Source organism: Podarcis muralis, chromosome 16 (assembly GCF_964188315.1).
Source record: "Podarcis muralis chromosome 16, rPodMur119.hap1.1, whole genome shotgun sequence".
Lineage (NCBI taxonomy): Eukaryota > Metazoa > Chordata > Lepidosauria > Squamata > Lacertidae > Podarcis > Podarcis muralis.
Window position 1 is genome coordinate 18,919,389 of NC_135670.1, and position 22,462 is coordinate 18,941,850.

The 22,462-nt window shown below is 49.2% G+C and overlaps 1 protein-coding gene across 4 annotated transcripts in view; it reads right to left on the reverse strand.

Moving 5' to 3' along the window:
- The window catches only part of EHBP1L1 (EH domain binding protein 1 like 1), a 51,283-nt gene extending 33,900 nt beyond the window's left edge, over positions 1–17,383 (reverse strand). Inside the window, exons 1-5 of one of the 4 annotated variants that reach the window (XM_028709278.2) lie at positions 16,835–17,383; positions 4,496–4,553; positions 4,171–4,266; positions 3,360–3,413; positions 2,190–2,368 (exon numbers count right to left, since the gene is read on the reverse strand). In XM_028709278.2, the coding sequence (XP_028565111.2) occupies positions 2,190–2,368; positions 3,360–3,413; positions 4,171–4,266; positions 4,496–4,553; positions 16,835–16,938 (491 nt within the window). In that variant the 5' untranslated portion in view covers positions 16,939–17,383. Of the gene's footprint in view, positions 1–2,189; positions 2,369–3,359; positions 3,414–4,170; positions 4,267–4,495; positions 4,554–7,852; positions 8,205–16,834 lie in introns of those variants that run through there. The other 3 variants (XM_028709280.2, XM_028709283.2, XM_028709281.2) reach the window with 3 other exon arrangements.
- Positions 17,384–22,462: the final 5,079 nt, after the last annotated feature.

A 22,462-nucleotide genomic window follows, 5' to 3' on the forward strand; every position in this document is an offset into this window, starting at 1 on the left:
TATTTGCTTTTCAGAACTCACGAGACTGCGCATTTGGTTGGTGGGCCACAGCATCGTGCACTGGGCCAAGTTTCATGCCTTGAGAAGTGGTCTGGGCGGCAACCTGAATTTACATCCCAGGGTGGATCTGGTTTGGATAGCGCGTAGAGGGATGCGCTGGAGTGAATTCAAACCAGCTGTGATGGCCAGGGCTGCGGCTGAGGGTCCGCCTGACGCCCTAGTGATTCAATTGGGAGAAAATGATCTCGCTTATCGCAAGGCGATCGATCTGAGGTGGCACATTTTTGATGATCTGACCGAGTTGGTAATTGCATACCCACATGTCACAATAATTTGGTCCTCGTTGCTTGAGAGGAGGACATGGAGAGATTGCGTGAGCCCAGTAGGGGTCAACAAGGCGAGAAAGGTTTTAGAGCGAGCGGTGGAACGTAGAGTGGCAGCTCTGGGCGGGTTCGTCATCAGACACCCGGGCATCCAGTTCAGCAACGAGGCCCTCTACAGAAGGGATGGCGTGCATCTGTCAGATGCAGGGAACGACCTATGGTTGGGTGATATCATAGCGGGGATTAGGTCCTGGGTTCAGGGGTTTACATAGGTGGGCGTAGGAGTTGGTTACAGGTTTGAAGGTATTGGCGGCGAGCTTTGCTCGTGTGGCGGTTAGGCATTGGCTGGGGTTCAATTGTTATGCAAACGGATGGGGGGGGAAGGAACGCCATCACCTTCCCCCAGGAAATGGGGTAGTCCGGTACAGGACTCCGAGGGGCGTTGTCTTGTCCGAAACCTACCTTGGTAAGGGCCCCCGGCACGCCCCAAGCGGTGACACCCGTGGGATCCTAGTTGGCGTACTCCAACGGGGGCCTCCCACGGTTAGTGTTAACCCTTCCCGGACATCATGCCGGGTAGCGGATAGGAGCCAATGCCTAGGGCCAATACCTTCAATTCTCTAATCAATAAAGTTGTGGCCATTTCATGCCCATTAAACTTAAACATCGTGTCCTGTGTCTTTCTTTCTTTCTGGGGGAGGGGTTTTGACACGCAAAGCCATTTCTGACTATAGGGAGGAGAATGGGGTTGCGGTCTAGCCCCTCCTCCCAAGCGCGGGGGCTAACCTTGGCCCCCGCGAGAGTTGGGGGAATCCCTGGGCGTGCTCGGGACCCCCGCCTGCCTATCGGCGGGCCGGGGGGAGGCGTGGCTTAGGGTATTTTAAGCCGGGCACGCCCAGGGTCCGCCCTCTTCACTCCCGACCAGCTGAGAGGTTTTCCCATCCCACCCACCCTTAGACGTTTAGGTAGCCGTAGGTAGTCATGACCTTGCTATGGACTTCGGTTGGTCGCCGCAAGGGGCCTGGTAGGAATTTTTTCCAAGTTGGTGATCTTCCGCCAGTTGGTTTTTTCGCCTACCTCGTAGCAAACCGTCACAACTTTCCCTGTATTGGCGGTTAGGCATTGGCTGGGGTTCAATTGTTATGCAAACGGATGGGGGGGGAAGGAACGCCATCACCTTCCCCCAGGAAATGGGGTAGTCCGGTACAGGACTCCGAGGGGCGTTGTCTTGTCCGAAACCTACCTTGGTAAGGGCCCCCGGCACGCCCCAAGCGGTGACACCCGTGGGATCCTAGTTGGCGTACTCCAACGGGGGCCTCCCACGGTTAGTGTTAACCCTTCCCGGACATCATGCCGGGTAGCGGATAGGAGCCAATGCCTAGGGCCAATACCTTCAATTCTCTAATCAATAAAGTTGTGGCCATTTCATGCCCATTAAACTTAAACATCGTGTCCTGTGTCTTTCTTTCTTTCTGGGGGAGGGGTTTTGACACGCAAGTGCTTTCCTTTTCCATCCCCTTCAACCCAAAGATTGTTATCAACATTCAGAGGAGGTGTTCCATCTCCTGAGTTAATGGGCCCCGATGAGAAGCTACCTTTGGCCAAGACAATCTAGCCCAATATTGCCTGCTCTGACTAGCAGCCATTCTCCAGGGTCTGTAGTAGGCAAGAGTCTTTTCCCATCTTCTTCCACCTGAACCTTCCAACTGGAGACAGCAAGCATTGAACTGAGGTCCTTCTGGAGGCCAAGAAGGTGCTATGGTGCTTTCCCCAAAGAGAGGGCAACAAAGGATTCCAGGATAGCCTCATTTTTAAAAGGAAGGAGGTCCTCCCACCATGACCCTCTCCCCGAAAGGCAGCACTCACGTGGCTTTCCCCTCCCGGAGGAAGACACAAGAGAGGGTGAGCTGCAGTGTGGCGGACACCACCTTCACCGACCGCGGCTTCAGATTCAGCTTCAGGTCCACTTGGGTGGGCGTGGTGCTGGCAAAGCGCTTGAGGTTCACATCCACAGAAGCCAGGACCTTCCGGTGCCCCTTTGATTCCTGGCGTGAGGGCGTTAACAGTCATGATTTCCATTTAGGACAACTGACATCCTCTCCGCACATATTCACAAACTCACCTTTCCCGCTTGCCCCTTATTCCTCTCACAATGCATGACTTTCAAACCCCTTATCCCTGCATGCGTCCTCCCCATCATTAGGAACTCATACTCAGCCACAATCTCATGTCTCTAGCTATCAGAAAATTGCCCTTGCTGCCATCATCTGCCTGGGATCAAGTCAAAATACTGTACTTCCTTTCCACCTTTAACACTGGGGAATGTTTTCCAGACTGAGGTCTGCTTTCCCTTTTGGGAAACCTCCCGGAGAGAACATCTCAGTGAAAGTGGGAGGAGCCTTGAATGTAAATATTATCTTTGTGCAGTAGTCTAGTTTCTACACGTCCCTACCCATCTCTCTACCCTCCATCCAGGCAGGAATCTTGCAACTATGACATCTCTCTGCCTAAAAACCTCCAGAAAAAAAGAGCCCGGAGCCATCTGAGGCAGCCTGCTTTGCTGTCCAACAGCCTGGCATAGGAAGCCGTTTCTCTGCAAATTCCACCCATTTAGTTCTAGTCTCTTTGGAGCAGCAGGATGCAAGTCAGCTCCACTTCAGACATGGCAGCCCGCTGGATAGTTTAAAATGGCTACAGGATCACAGAGCTGGGAGGGAGAGAGGGAGCACACATATCCTTGATGGACTTGCAAGCTGCTGGAGGGGCTAAGACTGGCACAGCATCACAGCCACAACCCCAGATTGAAAAATCAGTGACATTGACAAGGCCTGTCATTGCTGACTGAGGTGAGGGCATCCTTCTTTTGCTTTTTTAGAACTCAATCAATACAGGCCTGTATTGCTGGGCAAGGGACACTCCTGGCAAGAAAAGATGCCCACAGCTTTAGACAACAGGCCCACCTCCTCCCAGTTCCTATTCCTAGGCCCACCAAGGCCCACATTTGAGGCTCCCAGAAACAGGTTCACTTCCACATACATTTTCAATCACGAAGGTCCAGTCTTTGTCTTCATATTCCTCTACATGGGGATCCTGGAAAAGCAATGAGAAGAAGGTCACCTGGTGTTGGGGTCTGAACATACAATGCCTAGGGCTGCAATCTGATCACAAGCACCCTCCATCTAGGATAATCAAGCCTCTTTCTAGGAGATCATACTGTTTATCCATCTAGCACAATATTGCCTGCTCTGACTGGCAGTGGCTTTCCAAGGTGGGGAACCGAGGGCCACATTCTTGTCTAGGCAAAATTCTGTGAGGTGGGGAGTGGGGACGTGCCAGTAGTGGGCAGGGCCAGTGGGAAAATAGGCGGAAAAATAAACGTAAATATTAACTTGGTACAGTAGGCTACAGTCTATGTACACTCGCACGACCCTCTTTCTTTTGAAAAATGCATTATCAAAGGCCACGCTGACGCAAAAAAAAGCACTATGACACCAGTTTAAACAGTAAATGGTTTCCCCCAGAGAATTTTGGTAGCTTGTTAAGCGATTTGGGAGTTGTTAGACGACCCCTACCCTCTTCCCAGAGTTACAATACCCAGAGTTCCCTATAAAGAAGGATTGATAATTATAGCTTTGTGAGGGGAATAAGGGGTCCTCTAACAATAATCAGCACCCTTAACACGCTAAAGCTTCCATAATTTCTTTGGGGGAAGCCATGACTGTTTAAAATGGTATCATAGCACTTTAAATGTGCGGTGTGGATGCGGCAGAAATCCTCCTCCTCCTAAGGCCTTCCTTGTGTCAGTCATAGAGCCCACAACAGACTCCCAGCACTGTGGCTGCCATACCCGATAGAGCGTCACCATGATGTCCACATTTTCAGGTACCATCCACACCACGGTACCCCTATAGGGGTTCTTGATCCCTGGCTGCCAGCCATGAGCCTGCAGGTGGAAAAGCAGATAAGAACAAGCTAAAACATCAACCGGTGCCTCCAGAGGTGCAGCTTCTGCTGGGATTTGAACCCTGCACCTTAAGGCAGCCTTCCCCAACCTTGGGCTTGCCAGATGTTTTGATCTATACAGCTTCCATCCACCCTGGTCAGCTGCAGGAGGGCCCCAGGTTGGGGAAGGCTGAGGCCAAACCCCGCCGTAGTTGAGAAAGTCAACACACCTTGGAGCAGATCCGCCGGTTCCTTCGGGTCCAGACCACAACCAGCTTGTCGGGCTGCCTGGCATTGGGAGAGAAGACAATTCAGAAATAAGAACAAAGAGGCAAACGTACTAGAACCCATAGAGATGTACTGTATAGGCCACATACCTCTACCTGTTCTTAGGCCTAAGGCAGAGATGGGGAACCTCTGACTCTACAGATGCGCCTTGATTACTTTTATATATCCCTGTCTGGCTGGGGCAACCCAGTCAGATAGGTGGGGTACGAATAAAACAACAACAACAACATACGGTATTTAAAATATCTAAAAACTGCTAAACACATCTAAACAGTGCTATTTTCGGGGGGGGGGGGGCGGCGGCGCAGGGATACGCATACCTCTAAACAATTTGTGAATCTAAGTTTGGCCTCATTGAAGGGCAGTATTACAATATGGGTAGGAAAATGAGAGTACCCCTAAACATTTTTTGAGGGGGGAAAGCACTGCATCTAAAACAAATTGAATTACGGTAAGTTTGTTCTGGGTATAAGCTTCTGTGTGCATGCACCCTTCTTCAGATACGTGTGCATGCACACGAAAGCTTATACCCAGAACAAACTTAGTTGGTCTCTAAGGTGCTACTGGACAGTTTTTTAAAACATTTTTTTGATGCTACTACTCTTGGACTCTGTTTCAGTGGTGGCAATTGCCCCCATTCCAGTTCAAATTAGACTTCTGGGAAAGTTGCTCTTGCATGCCATTCTGAAGAAGAAACTCTTTGGCTGGTCTCTCCCCCAAGTTGGTTTCAGGAGAAAAGGGAAGCTATGATCCGCCCCCCCCAGGCCAACCAGGCATGTACTGGTGGTATTAGGGGATGACTTGGTACATTGTCATCTCTTCTGCTTCATAGCCCACTGCTGCTGCTATTGCATTCCCAGTATGGGGTGTGGGGCAGTGGTGTTACTCCTCAGTCCCATTACAAGCAATGCCCAGCTTCTGATTTTGCCACCACGCTATTTCCCTCCTAATAAAATTAAACGAAAAACAGATTAAGACTTGCATTAACTTTCTAAATAACCGGGTAGGCTTGTCTGAACAAAAATGTTTTCAGCAGGGAGTTCCCAAGTTAGGGACTGCCACACTAAAATATTGAGTACCGTATTTTTTGCTCTATAAGACTCACTTTTTCCCTCCTAAAAAGTAAGGGGAAATGTGTGTGCGTGTTATGGAGCGAATGCAGGCTGCGCAGCTATCCCAGAAGCCAGAACAGCAAGAGGGATTGCTGCTTTCGCTGCGCAGTGATCCCTCTAGCTGTTCTGGCTTCTGAGATTCAGAATATTTTTCTTCTTGTTTTCCTCCTCCAAAAACTAGGTGCGTCTTGTGGTCTGGTGAGTCTTATAGAGCGAAAAATACGGTACTTACAAATGCACAAGGGGTACTATGTGGCGCCTGTAGCCGTGCCAGGTCCGTTGACTGAAGTGGTCAAGTGTGTGTGTGTGTGTGTGTGTGTGTGTGTGTGTGAGAGTACTTTTTAATGGGTGCCTTGGCAGAAAGGCGGCATATAAATGCAATGAGTAAATAAAAAAAACCTGTTACCGTAGTTGATCTCTTAGGTCAGGGGTCTGCAACCTTTAAGACAAAAAGAGCCACTTGGACCCGTTTCCGAAGAAAAAAAAACCTGGGAGCCGCAAAACTCGTCATTATAAAAATAACTTTTTTGTCACTTTTTTATTATTTCTTTGTTTGACCCCTCAGAATTACTCCTCCTCATAGAAATAAATGTTAAATTAGCAAGTTACCTTTTTGTGTGTGTGTGTGTGTGTGTGTGTGTGTGTGTGTGTGTTCTTCACTCCCCTTCAAAACAGTGACCAGCATACATGCCAGTACAGCGCCCGCCACAGTGGGGAGTGTTGGGGTGCACAATGCGCCTCCTCCCCTCGCAAGTATCCGCCCCGGAGCCGCGGCAAAGGTGTAAAAGAGCCACATGCGGCTCCGGAGCCGCAGGTTGCAGACCCCTGTCTTAGGTGCTACTGGACAATTTTTTATTTATTTCGACTGCGTCAGACCAACACGGCTACCTACCTGAATCTAAAATATTTTTTGTTAGCATTCAAAGTACAAAGTCCTGTGCAAATTCCTCCGAGTTCATAGGGACTTCATACCCTCCAACATTTATCTGATAAAAATAGGGACATCCTTTTTAACAACAACAACAACTTGTGGTGGTGGTAGTTGTTTTATTATTTATACTCTGCCCATTTGACTGTGTTGCCCCAGCCACTCAGGGTGGCTTCCAATATACAGTGGTACCTCGGTTCTCGAGCATCTCAGAGCGTTTCAGTTTTTGAATGCCGAAAACTCAGAAGTAAATGCTTCCATTTTCGAATGCACCTTGGAAGTTGAACGGCTTCCGCTGTGTGTTTTTCTATTTTCTCCATTGAAATTCTCCCCTTGTGCCTTGGTTTTCAAACATTTCGGAAGCTGAACGGTCTTCTGGAACGGATTACGTTTGAAAACCGAGGTACCATTATATATCAAAATCTAATAAAACATTAAACATTTAAAACAGTTCTCTATACAAGGCTGCCTCCAGATGTCTCCTAAAGCATGTATCTCCTTGGCTTGGGGGGGTCGCATACCCGCCAACATTTCTCTAATGAAAATAGGGACATCCTAAGGAAAAGTGGGACATTCCAAGACCAAATCAGAAACCGGGATGGTTTCTATAAATCCGGAAATGTCCCTGGAAAATAGGGACAGTTCGGAGGGTCTGGGACTTGTTCTAATGTAAGGCTGCATCCACACCTTACATTTAAAGCAATATGATACCACTTTAAACAGTTGTAGCTTCCCCCAAACAATCATTCTTCACAGCGAACTACGAATTATAACCCTGTGAGGGGAAGTAGGGGTCTCCTGACAATTCCCAGCACTGTAACAAACCACAACTCCAATAATTATTTGGGAGAAGCCATGACTGTTTAAAGTGGCTCCACACCACTTTAAACGTATGGTTTGATTGCGGCCTACGTCTCCATACGGACTGAGGCCTTAACTGCCACTTTATATCCCACCATTTATTTATTTTAAACATTTCAATGTTGCCTCCCCACTTCCAAGTCTCGAGGCAGCCTGCAACAATACTAAAAGGCATATTGAAACATGAAAATATACAGGGGGGAAACACAATCGAAAAACCAGGAGAGAGTTTAAGGTTATAATGCCCTGAGCCGTGAGCACCAGTGAAGGCTTAGGAGGGCTGTTCTAGCCATCCTCAGGCCTTCAAATTCGACAGAGGGTTAGTCTCTTCCAGCAAAAACAGCATCTCATAAAAGCTAACAAAGCCTTCAGTTGGGCATATGCCAGCCTTTGCCAACCTGGGATGGAGCTGACCAAAGTTGGCATAAGCTTTTGTGGGCTGAAGCCCACTTTGTCAGGTGCACAAGCTTCAAGGACCACACCAGCTTCTTGAGCTGATCCTCGGCAGAAAATGACTTCTTTGCTAGCATGTGGAAGGGAACCCGGAGCTTCTGTGGGGCAGCGGAAAGGAAGACTTCCTCATTTTCCTTTCCGGAGTGGGCTTTTGAAACCAAGAAAGCTCTGGGGCCAGGCAGTAACTTGAACTCTGGCTCAGCAGCACAGAGGTTATTTCGGTGGGAAGCTTTATCTTCCCCTTCCCAGACTTCACCGGGCGCGGCTCTGATCCTCCTCGGAGCTGGGCCAGGTCGCACCCAGGCAACACGGGTGTCAAAAGAGACCAGCCCCACTGCTGCCCTTCAGGCCTGATCACACTTTCCTTCATTTCTCAAATCGAATCAGCAGTCTTTGCTCTTTAGCACACACACCCTCAGATAAAGCTCCTCTCCCCACCTGAAGTTTAGGATCAAACCGGATGAAGAAGAAGAAGAAGAAGAAGAAGAAGAAGAAGAAGAGGAGGAGTTTGGATTTGATATCCCGCCTTTCACTCCCTTTAAGGAGTCTCAAAGCGGCTAACATTCTCCTTTCCCTTCCTCCCCCACAACAAACACTCTGTGAGGTGAGTGGGGCTGAGAGACTTCAAAGAAGTGTGACTGGCCCAAGGTCACCCAGCAGCTGCATGTGGAGGAGCGGGGAATCGAACCCGGTTCCCCAGATTACAAGACTACCGCTCTTAACCACTACACCACACTGGCTCTCACTGGGATGTAACCCAACAGCCTTCCCTGGTTCCCTAGTTCTGAAAAGGACCCAGGGGTCCTGGCTTCCTCTTTGCCAGGAAGAACATGTGAAGACCCTGAACATGTGAAGACAACTTTCCCTTTTTTGCGGGAAATTCCCTTATTCCAGCGCCGTTTCCCGCTGCTATCCCAGATTGTTAGATATCCTGTAGACTGTCCCTGGGACAGGTGAGGCTGCTGATCCCTTATTTTTGAGGCCGCTGATCCCTTATTTTCAAATCTGAAAGTTGACAGCTATGATCCTGAGGCATGTTCTGAGCAGTGGTATGCAGTTATTGGACTAAGGCGACTAGGCTAGTCCCCTAAATGTTCCCCGGGTGCCTCCTTCCGTTATTTTTCATTGCATTTCTGTAACACTTTATATTTCAAAGAACACATCTCAAGACAGTTTACAACACGCTAAAACAGGAAAATATTTCAGATCCTCTTAGTTACCGTACATTTTGCTTCCCCCAGTCGCCAACATGGCATCCACAGATTTCCACATGGTCGTAGCTGGACCCGCGCCAGTCAAAAACGCGCATAGCACATGGCTAATTTCTAATACTGCCTACTATAGCAGGGGGTGGGGGACTTGTGGCCTTCCAGATGTTTCGGGAGCCCAGCTCCTATGACCCCCTGACCATGGGCCATGCAGGCTGGGGGGCTGATGACAGCTGAAGTTCAGCAACATCTGGAGGACCGCAGATCCCCCTGCCCTGTGCTCCCCAATCACAACATACAGTGAACCACACACACACACACACACACACACACACACACACACCTGTTGATGAAAGTGATGCCCAGCTTCATCTTAATAGCCTCTATAATTCTTCTGGGCTAGTGTCCAAAGGCTAATTTTAGCCCCTGGGGGCTAGCAGTCATAAATCCGCTGCAGGTGCTGGGTTAAATCTGGGCGCAGTGAGGAAACCCAATACACCCACCAAGCGTCCTTCTCTTCATCACAGAACAGCCTTGCAGGACTCTCCACTTTCACCCAGAATGGAGAGCCAGAGGGGCAAAGATCCCCATGAGAGGAGGCCTCAAGGCAAAGGTTAATCTCGGAACGAGGGGCTGGAGGTCAAGTTGACCCCCAAGCTCCAGTGTGTAAGGACCCAACTAAGGCTACACTGTGTAGGTAAGGTAAAGGTCAAGGACCCCGGACAGTCAAAGGTGACTATGGGGTTGCAGTGCTCATCTCGCTGCCTTCAGGCCGAGGGGGCCGGTGTTTGTCCACAGACAGCTTTCCGGGTCATGTGGCCAGCATGACTAAACCACTTCTGGCGCAACAAAACACCGTGATGGAAGCCAGAGTGAAAGGAAACACCGTTTACCTTCCTGCCACAGTGGTACCTATTTATCTACTTGCACTGGCGTGCTTTCGAACTGCAACTGGAAGAGCAACTGGAGCTCACCACGTTGCAGGGATTCGAACCGCTGACCTTCCAATCGGCAAGCGCAAGAAGCTCAGTGGTTTAGACTACATCACCACCTGCATTCTACACCATGTAGGAGGAATGAACAGAACAAACACACTCTCTTGGCATGCCCAGAGGTACCCTTGTTCTTCAAGATTTCTTTTTCCATTTTGCAGCTGTGTTTGGCTCTGTGTTTGGTGCTGGAAAACAGGGTCTTGAGCAGACTATTTCCTATAGGGTGCTGCTTCAGGCTACAATTCCCATTGACCCCAGCCTGTACTGCTGCTTTGGCTGGGGTGTAAATCTGTATCCTTTTGTAATGCCAACATCAGATAATTACAATTATATTTAAATCATTTCTGTAATGTTTCAGGGTGGCAGGTGGATGCTTTGCCTCGTTTCCTCACCCCAAGTCTGCTAATAAACTCTTCTTGACCTTCCATATCCTAGTGTTCTGGACTACAACTCCCATCATCCCTGATTTGGCCAAGGCAACTGCAGAAGCGGGGAGATGGGAATCCAACATCTGAAGGGATGCAGGTTCCCTGCCCCTGTTCTAGGAGCTTGGTCCTGTGAGCTCTGGAGATAGCTAGAGCATGAGACTCTCAATCTCAGGGTCATGGGTTTGAGCCCCACGTTGGGCAAAACATCCCTGCATTGCAGGGGATTAGACTAGATGACCCTGGTCCTCCCTCCCAACTCTACAAATTCTATGATTCAGAGCCAGGTATGGGCCCCCAAAATCAACACAGCATCTCAGGCCAGTAGCAAAAAAATGTGTTCCTGCACATGTGCTGAGTGCCTAGTTCAGCACCATTAGTGAAATTGAAGGTAAACACTCTTAAGTCAAGGCTTTAAAAAGAGAGAGAGAAAGAAAAGTACTGGGGTTTGAGCCAAGTTCTGTGTGGCTGAATGGTTCCCCCCCCCCCCAAAAAAAATCTAGCCAAGTCATGGGAATGAGGGTGTGGCTGAGGACCAGCAAAAGCACTGGAAATAACTTGAGGAATCCAAGAGCTCTGAAGTCAGATTACCCCCAAGGGGAGGACAGACTCCACACTCCCACTCGGCCGGGTCCCTGCTCTTCCCATCTGAGACAACCCACATCGCCTCCCTCCTGTTTCCATTTTTTGCAGCGTTCCTGTTATCCTAACACACACACACACCCTGAAATTTCAGCCCTCCCTTTTCCATTTTTAGCTCTGCAATGACTAAATATTTATCATTTCCCGAGTCCCTTATAAGGCCTTTGCCATGTCAGAATGAGGGGAGGGGTGTGTGTCCTTATTCGCCTGCTCCTCCACCATATCAGTCTGTCTGCAACTCCCAAAGTCTGGCAACCGGCTCATCTCCCAGTGGAGTTTGTTGCCGGGGGGGGGGGGGGGGCTAGACATGAGGAGTAGGCCTGACCTCCAGCATCTCACCTGCCCACCACTTTAAAAAAGAAAAAGTAACTATATCAAGTCAGCCTTCTCCCATCTGGTACCATCCAGATGTTTAGGACTACAACTCCCATCAGCCCCTACCAGCGCAAACTAGTGTATTTCAGCACAGAACGCCAGATCTTGCCCCTTCTGCCCTAATCTTCTTCCTCTTTCTTCCACTATTCTGAATGGAAACCTCCAGCACATCATATATGTCAGGACTCAAACCAGGAACATGCAAAGCAAAAGAGAAGGAAGAAGTGACTCAGAGCATGGGCAGAGTACATCCTCATCTAAGATCAGCATCCTAGGTAGGTTTGAGAGGCCTGTCCTGTTTCCTTCAAGTCCCTGAAGCTTGAACAGATATCACCAGCAGATGGTTTTTCTTGGGGAGATGCTAAGGAGCCAGAAAGCCCACAGCTCAGCAACTGAGAAACAGCATCTTCCCTGAGTGTTCATGCTGCTCCGCTGACTGTGCTCACTGAGCGCTTAGGAAGTTATCTTCTACAAAGTCCATCTACTGGTCCATCCTTCTGTGACTGGTGACAGCTGTCCAGAGACAAGGAAGTTTCCCCCACTACTTACTACCTGATCTGCTAGAATCATAGAATTGTAGAGTTGGAGGGAACCACAAGGATCATCTAATCCAACCCCCTCCAATGCAGAAATCTTTTGCCCAATGTTCTAACCCCAAATCCTGAGATTAAGACTCTCATGCTCTACCAACTGAACTATAACCTGGGTCCTTTTTGCAAGCATAGGCAGATGCTTTGCTGCTGACTTTTGCTTATCACCCTGAACCTAAAGCAAGATTCCAGCTCTCTAGTTCTGAACAAAGCACTGATTTAAAATAATAACCGTTTCTTCATTCTTTAAAGCATTTTTACCCTGCTCTTCAGTTTAAGAAGGCTTCCAGAGAAGTTTACAAAGACCAGTAGTAATAAGATACAGTGGTACCTCTGGTTATGAACTTAATTCGTTCCAGAGGTCCGTTCTTAACCTGAAACAGTTCTTAACCTAGGGACCACTTTAGCTAATGGGGCCTCCTGCTGCCAGCACACAAATTCTGTTCTCATCCTGAGATAAAGTTCTTAACCCAAGGTACTACTTCCGGGTTAGCGGAGTCTGTAACCCGTAGTGTTTGTAACCCGAGGTGTTTGTAACCCGAGGTACTACTGTATGCTCTTTCCTGAAGCTTATAATCTAAAAGGCACAACACAAAAGGAAAAAGGGACTGGGAGGGAGGAGGGGGAAATGCAAACTCAGCTGCTAGTTCCTCATGGCTCAGCACAGAGGAAGCTGCCTTATTCCAAGTCAGGCCCGGGATTTGTCTAACCCAGAAATGTCTGCAATGACAGGCACGAGTCTCAAAACAGGAATTTTGCAAGTGACATCAGTTAACCTGGAAGACAGATGGCCCCAGCCAGTCGGGTGGCACAGACAGCACCTTGTGGAGTGGAGAGAAAAATCAGCCTCAGGCAAGGAGGTCAGGCTCAGTTCTGCTTTCCCTTCCTGACCACTGCAAAGAAACTTTCAGGCTAGCAATGTTAGTGTCTCATGTCTATGGCTGTCCCTGGTGTCCTTGGCATGGCACAGTAACCTGCTGCCCAAGAGAAGAGGCTGCTTTCCTACTGCAGCAATGACCCATCCATTCAGGCTCACACCTTTACTAGACTGGCAAAGCAGGAACCCAAATGAGATGACTGACCTCCTAGAAAGACCACCAGATGTCAGGGACTGACTGGACAAGGAACAGTGGAGAACCCCCCCTAGGGAAGCCTCAGAGCCAGGGGAGTGGTGGTGGGACACGGAAGACAGGTCAGAGGACGGAGGGGAGGCAGAATGGTTGGATGCTGAACAAGCAGCAGGTTTGAGGGAGAGAGGGGAAGAAGAGCCAGAAAGCGCTGCAGACACAGGATAGGCAGCTGAGGAGGAGGTAGGGGCTGAGGCTACAACAGTTTAACAGGAGCCTGTATTCAGCTCCACTCCTCCTATGTCTTCACGGCCACAGAAGTCTTCATGGGCTTTGCATGTAGCAGAGCAGAGAGCTCAGAGAGCACGGGGGGGGGGGAGCCCTCCCCGACAGAGTGAATCAACTTTACTGCTCGTCTCTGAGTCTGATCTGCAGCTGAACCAGCCCTGACACCAGATTTTCCTAGGATGCAAGGGAGTTGCGCTTCCACCCTCCCCAACTTGGGAGTTTGTAGGACAGGGGAAGGAACTCCTCCAGTGACACCATCTCTAACCTGTCCCCTTGCATTTGGACCAAGCCCCCACTCCCCATAACCCTTTACATAGCCCCTTGTACAGTTTACAACAGGGGTAGAGGTCCTTTTTCCCTTCTGGGCACCTTCCTGGGGGCTGCATGCAATTGATGGCGGAACTGGAAACAAAAGTGGTCAGAGTAATGAATGTTCATGTTTACTTTTGTGCAACAAGGCTGGTTTCCACACATACACCTATTCTGGCAATAATAATAATTATTATTATTATTATTTATACCCCGCCCATCTGACTGGGTTGCCCCAGGGACTCTGTGCGGCTAGCAGCATATATAAAAACATGATAAAACATTCAAACTTAAAAAGCTTCCCTATACAGAGCTGCCTTCAGATGTTCCCTAAATGTTATATACAGTGCTTGGTTCTCAAACTTAATCTGTTCTGGAAGTCTGTTCCAAAACCAAAGCATTCCAAAACCAAGACGTGCTTTCCCATAGTAAGTAATGCAAAACAGATTAATCTGTTTCAGACTTTTAAAAACAACCCCTAAAATTCAACTTGAATTTTACTATCTAACAAGACCATTGGTCCATAAAATGAAAGCAATAAACAATGTACTGCAGTCACACAATCAATCAATCAATCAATCAATCAGTAGTTGAACTGGGTTCCACACAGTCACAAAAACAAAACAAAAAGAGCTGCAAAAATAAATAGCAAAAACAGACAGACCTCAGCGTAACACTCAAAACAGAAGTGTGACACTCAAAACGGAAGAGTGGCACTCAAAATGGAGCACGTTCAGCTTCCGAAAAACGTTCACAAACCGGAACACTTACTTCCGGGTTTGCAGTGTTTGGGTTCCAAGTTGTTGGAGTACCAAGGCATTTGAGAACCAAGGTACCACTGTAATTACTCATGCCAGTCAAAAGCACTCAGGGGGTGGGTGGCCAGAGAGGAGGGGCTGGGCCTGGAGCCTGAGGCCCCTTGCAATTCCCTCTTTTCCCGTTTTTCCAATTCACCATTACTCCTAGCATCGTGGGCACCCAAGCATCCTCATTCCACCCCCCAACATACCAAGATACCATGGTCGCTGCAATTTCTAAGCTGGATTGCCTCAGCAAATGCTCTGCGTGGGTCTGCCCTTGAAGACAGCGCAGAAGCATCAACGGGCGCAGAGCGCAGCCCCCCGTCTTCCTGTTACAGCTACTGTGTGACAAAAAACAGATTTCGGTCTGCTCTGCACAGCACCAGTTGCATTGTTTACCCATTTGCTTCCGAATTTGATTCCACATGCCAGAGCTGAAAGTTTTGCAAAGCCCACCCATCGACAGAGGCCTAAACGTCATGCATGTTACTATTTATTTGCTTCCTTTGTTAAATTCACATCTCAATGTTCCACTAAACGGTGCTTAATCAACGCAGCAAACGGAGTAAAAATTGAAACATAGAAAACCTAATTGTGACATGGGGGGGGGGGGATGAGGATATTCTCTCCCCCCCCCCACATGGGCCACCTGTGTCCTGCAGGTTTTCCACCCTTGATTGCTCTGTAATTGTGGCAGAATTCGCTAGACCTTTTCCAGCTGGGTTTCAACATAGAAACATCTTTCACTTCTTCTTTTTTATTATTATCATCTTTCACTTCTAACAGGCATTTGTCCAATCTGGATCATTTTCTGGGCTTATTCAGTACGTAGATTGCTTTTAAATGCAATTTTTTAAAAAATTGCCTCTCCTGTTGTTTTCATGATTGCACGGAGTTGTTGTTTTTTATGTCACAAACCACTCTGAACTACTTGGAAACTAGCAACATCGTAAATGGGTTAAATCAATAAAAACATTATTCCCTTTCACCTCCATTTACCACTTCCTGGTGCACAAGCTTCTACCCGTAACCTGGAACACAACTTGTGAAATGCAAACTGGTTTAAAAAGCCTGCAAATCTCATCTTTGCCATGAAAAGCCTAGGTAGTCTTAGGCACGCAAAAGCGACACAGGAAACTGCCTTAATGCAGAGTCAGGCCTGCACTGGAGATGGGGAACTTTGCCCCCCCCCCGCCATGTTATTGGACTACAACTTTCATTATCCCAGTGCAGAGTTAGATGAGTCTAATGATACCATTAAGGCCCTTGGCTCTCCTGGTCTGAAGACATTTCCCAGCCCAGGAAATGATTGCAGTCAGTCCACCGATCTTATTTATTTTAATTTTTTCCAAAACCAGAGGAGTGTACAACTGTAAAAATACAGTGCTATCAAGCAATGATATAAACAATATGAATTAAGAAGCAATGAACTACAAGGTTACTAAGCAAGACAAAGACTACAAGCATTGCCCTACCACTGAGCTATGGTCTTCCCATAAAAGTAAGCTTCTAGTCCTCATGGTTGTGAAGAAAAGGCAGATTTAAGCAGGGACCTGGGAAAAAGCCTTATAGTACCAAGACAGGCTATTGGTCCATTGTCCACACTGACTGGCAGCAGCTCTCCAGGGTGTTGGACTCTTCTGCAGCCCTGCCTAGCAATGTCCAGGTTTCAACCTGGGACATTTTAAAACACAAAGCATGCCCCTGCCCCTCACCCGGAGGAGCCCTTCCCCCAAACTGCCCCTCCCCTCGCAACCTTTTGCACCTACAATACAGGTTTATGAACACAGGGCCGCTGTAAAAAATTATACCAAGATATAATTAGAAGGCTTTAGCGTATTCTTGTGCGTACAAAGTATGAAACAGAATAGAATAGAATGTAGTTGGTAGATCATGAGACTCAATCTCTGGGTTGTGGATTCGAGCCCCAGGATGGTCAAAAGATTCCTGCATTGCAGGGGTCCTCGTGGTCCCTAACAACTCTATATTCTGGATGATAATATATTATATCCCTTGGGTTTATTAGCAACACCGGCCTACCTTAAAAGGCAGTTGTGAAACCCTACCCCGCCCCTTCACCATTGCTCGTGCATTCCCCGCCCCTTTCTCCACTTCCTGGGTCCAGACCCCCCCCCGCCCCCCCCAAACCCTCCTCGTGTACTCACAAGACCCTGAGTCACCGTCTCTCCCTCTCCCCCACCCCACGGCCCGGCTGCCCCACCCAGCCTCACCATTTCTTGGTGCACTCCACCACCAGCTCCTGGTAACAGGCCACGAAGTGGAATTTGGCCGCCCGCTTGCCGACGCGCTGGAGCCGCTTCCACACCGAACTCATGGCCGCCCCGTCGGTTTCCGCGGCTGTCGCCTCGCTGCTGCGGCCCCGGAGGAGAGCTGTGGGTCGCCGCCGCCTTCTTCACACCCCACCGGCGCCCCTCCGCTCGGCCCCCATCACCCGCTGCTGCTGCGTCTCCTCCTGACCCCGAGCCCCGACGGGACGAGCAGAGCAGTCTGCAGAGAGCTTGCCTCCTTCTCCTGCTGCTGCTGCTGCCGTCTGAACGCCTGGCTCGCAGCCCGCGGAAACCTGGCCGGGAGGAAGTTGGTGCAGAGCGAGAAAGTTACAGACATCGAAGCAGGGAGAGGAAGAGAGAGCGGGGCGGGGGGAGCCCGGTCTCCGTCCGCCGCTGGCAAACGGGCTGTGGGTGTGATCTTCAGACGGAGAGGGCGGAGCGCGGGAGGGAGAAGCAGCAACAGAAGGCGGCAGCGAGGCAGAGAAGGGAGCGAGCGACAGCTGACGGCAGCTACAGCACCCACACCCACCCCGGGACATCGGGGGTGCGTGTCTGCAAAGAGACCCTCAGAAGGGCTCCCTCTGGGCCTCGGGCTTGCGCTCCGTCGTTTGGCCATATAAAAAGTTCCAACCTCCGCTGAGCTGTTTCTGCCCATGAACAGACGGCCTCCTCCTCCCTTCCCCAACCCCGACCAAAATTCGTAAATGGCTTCAAGACGCCTGCCTGCTGGGTCGAGCAGCAGCGTAAGGAAGAAAGCCTGTCTTAGGAAATAGTGCCTCTGGGCACATGCAGAGTGTTTGCCCGCCCCGCGCGCGGCTGCTCAGATGGGTACCATGTTTTTTTTCCCCAAGCCACTCCCGTATATTAAAAAGGGAAATAAATAAAAGACGCCACAGTGAGCAATTCCTCTCCCTCTCCTCCTGGCCCTACATTCTCCTGCGTTGGCCATTAACCAGGAGGAGGAGGAGGAGGAGGAAATTCTGGCCAGCTGGCAACCCCGCTTTGTCAACAGCAAAACCGGCAATGCTGCTTGGCAAAGACAGAAAGACAGTCCAGGGCCATGTGACTAAGTAAATACGTAGTGGAGAGAAGGGTGCCTTCTGAGCATGTGCAGAGTGCATTTCGCTTGCCATGAAATAATCCCTCCCATCGAGGGTTAGAAGGCTGCATGCTGAAAGGGTTGATCTCCAGGCCGCTTTTGAACCTTTTTACATTTACGCCCAACTTTTCTTTCAAGCAACTTGGAGGGACCTACCCCGTTCTCCCTGAGTATGGTCCCAAAACCCCTGTGAGGAAGATTAGGCTGAGAGATAGGCTGCCATGGAGCTTCATGGCTGAGGGGTGGGGTTTAAACCCTGGTCACCCAGGTCCTAGTAGTCTGACACCCTAACCACTGCACCACACTGCCACATTCTTTTCTCCTCACCACTGGGGCTGCTCTTCCACAGCAGATGATAGACAGATGACCTTGGGTCGTGCTAGTCACTTTCACACACCCCCACCAAATCTAACCTACCTCACAGGGTTGCTGTGTGGATAAAATGAGAGGGGGCTGTGTGCGCCCCCTTGAGCTATTTGGAGGAAAAACAGGCTATCAATGGCATTAATTAACAAGCAGTAACATTCTCACTGCCATCCACAGGCGTTCCTTGGAGGCTTCGGAGAGGGAATGGGAATAATAATACCCACCCCTTCCTCACCATATTGCAGGCCAGAATGTATGACAGGTTGGTTTTTTAAATAACAAAAACAAAGTAAGGATCCTCCCAAGCAGACATGCTCTGAAGTTTTGTTGCCCACTTCAGGCCCCAAATTCCAGGTCTCTGAATCTTTCACCTCAAATTCTGAGCTTTCATCACACTCCTCAGCCCTCCCGCCTTCCCTTCCTCGCCTGCCATCTCTGCCTCTATCCCTTCCTTCCTTCTCCCCCCCACCCCTCTGCTTCTTTGGCTTCTTACATATTTGCCTTCTAGCTCAGAGGGTATAAATAAGCACCCCGTAAACTGATCCCAAACTGATCCTGGCATCATCCTGGGTGGGACGGGTTCGTCATGGAAATTCACCAACCCCAAATTTAGCAACCGAGGGACAGAATCTGTCCCAGAGGCTCCGGAAGGGCAAGTGGGAGGGACGAGGCTCGTGTAATAGCCTAAATAATGCAACACCCTTCAAAAGAATGGGTGGTTTAAAACGGGGTGCTCACCTATCCCCACACAATCACAGCTCTACTAACTGTAAGCAACACACAACTGCAAGTGACTTTTCACATTGGGGTGTGTGTATGTGTTTGTGCATATCCTGTTATGGTTCCACCCACACTAGTGATTTGCCATAATAATAATAATGGAGGGGGAGTAGCAGTGCACCTGAGCAGGCTCTTTTAAAAGTGCCCCAGTTTTTAAATTTGCACTGAAGTGCTTTTTTAACATTAGGTACTATTGCACAATTGCAAATTTTTATGAGGTTGGTGTGTGTGTGTTAAAATCTGCAATTCAGTGGTGGGGAACCTCAGGCCCAAATGTGGTCCTCCACGCCTTTCCATGTGGCCTTCTGACTCTCCCAAGTCTTCCCTGGCTTTGTACCTTGAGAGTTTTTGCCTGTCTTACATGTCCCTGAACTCCAATCATGCCTCTTGCTTGCCTAGATGGAGGGCAGAGAAAGTTGTGTGATTGTGTGTGGGAAACTAGCCTACTGTACAAAGATTTGCATTGATGCTCTGCTCACTTTTGCCTCTGGTCCCATAGAGTGTAAGGTCATACAGATTAAAAATCTTCCCTAGACATGGCTGCCTTCAGATGTATTCTAAAGGTTGTATTGTTACTTATTTCATTTGCTCAGGGGGTTGCATAAGTCCATACCCTCCAACATTTCTGCGATGAAAATAGGGACGTCCTAAGGAAAAGCAGGACATTCCAGGATCAAATCAGAAACTGGGATGGCTTCTGTAAATCCAGGACTGTCCCTGGAAAATAGGGGCACTTGGAAGGTCTCTAAGGTTATCAAATCTGCTATTTATTATGGCTTTGTCCTACCTCCAATGCTGGAGGCAGCATGCCTCTGAAGGTAAAAGGTGAAGGTAAATGACCCCTGGATGGTTAAGCCCAGCTGAATTCGACTATGGGGTGCGGCGCTCATCTCCACTTTCAGGCCCAGGGAGCTGGCGTTTGTCCACGGACAGCTTTCCGGGTCATGTGGCCAGCATGACTAAACCACTTCTGGCGCAACGGGACACCGTGATGAGTGCCAGAGTGCATGGAAATGCCATTTACCTTCCCGCTGCAGCGGTACCTATTTATCTACTTGCACTGGTGTGCTTTCGAACTGCTAGGTTGGCAGGAGCTTGACAGAGCAACAGGAGCTCACTCTGTCATGCGGCTTCCCACAGGCATCTGGCTGGCTCTTTGCAAACAGGATGCCAGACCAAATGAGCCACTGGCACTTATGGGGTAGCTGTGAACAGGAAGGCAATTATTATTTCTCATATTTTGCACCACACCTTTCCTCTAACAAATTCAGAGGGCCCGTACGGGATTGTCTCGTTGTTTACTTCACAACAACTCTGCAAGGTAGGCTACGCTGAGAAACAGTGGCTTGTCCAAGCCCACACAAGCAAACTTCATGACTCAGGAGGAATTTGTGTGAATCCACCCAGGTCCTTTGTCCATGACATCACACCAAAATAACAATGTGCTGTCAGAGCGTGTTTTCCGGTTTTTAAGCACGGTTACCCACGGCTGAGCCCTTGGGAGGGTGGTGGCAGTCAGCAGCTGGAATTAATAAAGAATCCTTAAGGCTCATTTGGAATCTGTTGCTACCTGTTCCAAGGCAAGCATTTAATTAAGCACTCGGAGCTTCACTCTGTGGTGCAGGACGCGAGCTTCCAGTTAAGAATGCTGTGTAAGCCAAAAGCTTTCATCATCCTTCATGCCAACAGAAGCTGATCCAGCCCAAGGAGTTATCTGACCCATTTGGCATCTCTCGCTCCAAAGCCTAGTCAGGAAAGTGCAAGCACGCTTTGAAAGCCTGGTGCGGAAAAGTGGTTCTCATGGCAGCAAGCCTGTGCAGAGCTACAGGTTCCTGGTGGGTGGGAAAGTGCGTTTCTTGCTTTTCTCAGTGCTCACAAGAGCTCTAGAGGTGGGGAGGAGAACTTGGGGGGGACGGACAGCCCCACCCAGGACAAACAGAGCCTTCCTGTGACTCAGCCTGGCAAGAGCCAGCTGCTCACCCTGACACAGCAGGTGAGTGTGGCTGCCCCTGGGGCAAGACTTACAGGTGGCTTTGGCCCAGGGCCTGAATAGCAAAGAGGGATCTGGAGACGCCTCGTTTTCTGCTGAAGTTTCTGAGAAAGTTGCCCAGACAGAGTAGGCCAATTCGGGCGAAGAAAGAGGCGGCAGCGTTGGATTGCCAAGAGAGGCTGGCTGGGAAGGCCTGAAGTCCTGCTTGGAATGAACAGAGGAATATGCCCTCTTCGGAGTCAGTTCCCTGTGTCATTTCCAGCCCAGTATTGCCCACAGCGGCTGGCAGGAACTCTCCAAGGTTCCAGGCAGGGCCTGATCCGGACATGCTGAGGACTGAACCTGAGACCTTCCAACTGCAAGGCACATGCTCTACCATGGAGCTCCAGACCTTCCCTAAAAGCTGCATGGAGTGACTGGGTTCTGGGACCTTGGTTACATGGCTTTGGGGCTTTGGGCAAGCCACTCACCCCCAGCCTCAGGTGCCTTTTAGAGGAACAGCAGAACAGCAATTTGCAATTTTACAAGGTGCATTTAGCAATCAGGGAGGGACCACCGTGCAGGAGCAGAGAATATGTTCTGCGTGCAAAAGGGCCCATTTTCAATCATTTCCAGGTAGGATCTGTGAATGACTCCAGTCCAAAATTCTGGAGTGCCACTGCTGGTCAATGTGGACCAAGGCTGGCTAACTTGTGGGTCTCCAAATATTGTCTGACTACAACTCCCATAATCTCTTGGCCATTGCCCACGTTGGCTGGTGGGAGCTGTAGTCCAAGAACATTGGGAGGACCAAGATTAGCCATTCCTGGTGTCAGCGATATTGAGTTCTATGGACCAATAGTCTGACTCCATGGGCGCCAGCTTCCTATGTTCCTTCTGCTGATAATGTGTGTGGATGCTCAGTGTCCTTTAACTGCATGCAAAGTATTACAATTGAGGTTTTACTGAGGGCAGGATTAGATAGCAGATTCCTCCCAGCTTTTCAGGGTTGATCATTTTGTACTTGACGATAGTCCTAGCACAAAAGCCACACATGCTCTTGAATTGCTCAGAATTACCTTTTGCCCGTTTCAAATATGTCCTGTTCACTATTTTTATGTTAAGTGGTGAATGTTAACATCCAACAGTGTTTTGTGCAATGGTATTTTGTTATCTCCATGAAAAAAGTGTGTGTGCGCGCACACACACAAAACCGTCCCACAATTCTGTAAACAGCCTTGCTCTTAGAATCTCCTCTTTGCACCATGTTGGATTCTATTCAGTACGCTAATTCCCAAAAAGCGCTGAATTTGGGCTGGAGCTTTACTGCTGAATCTCTTTCCAGTTCCAGCAACGA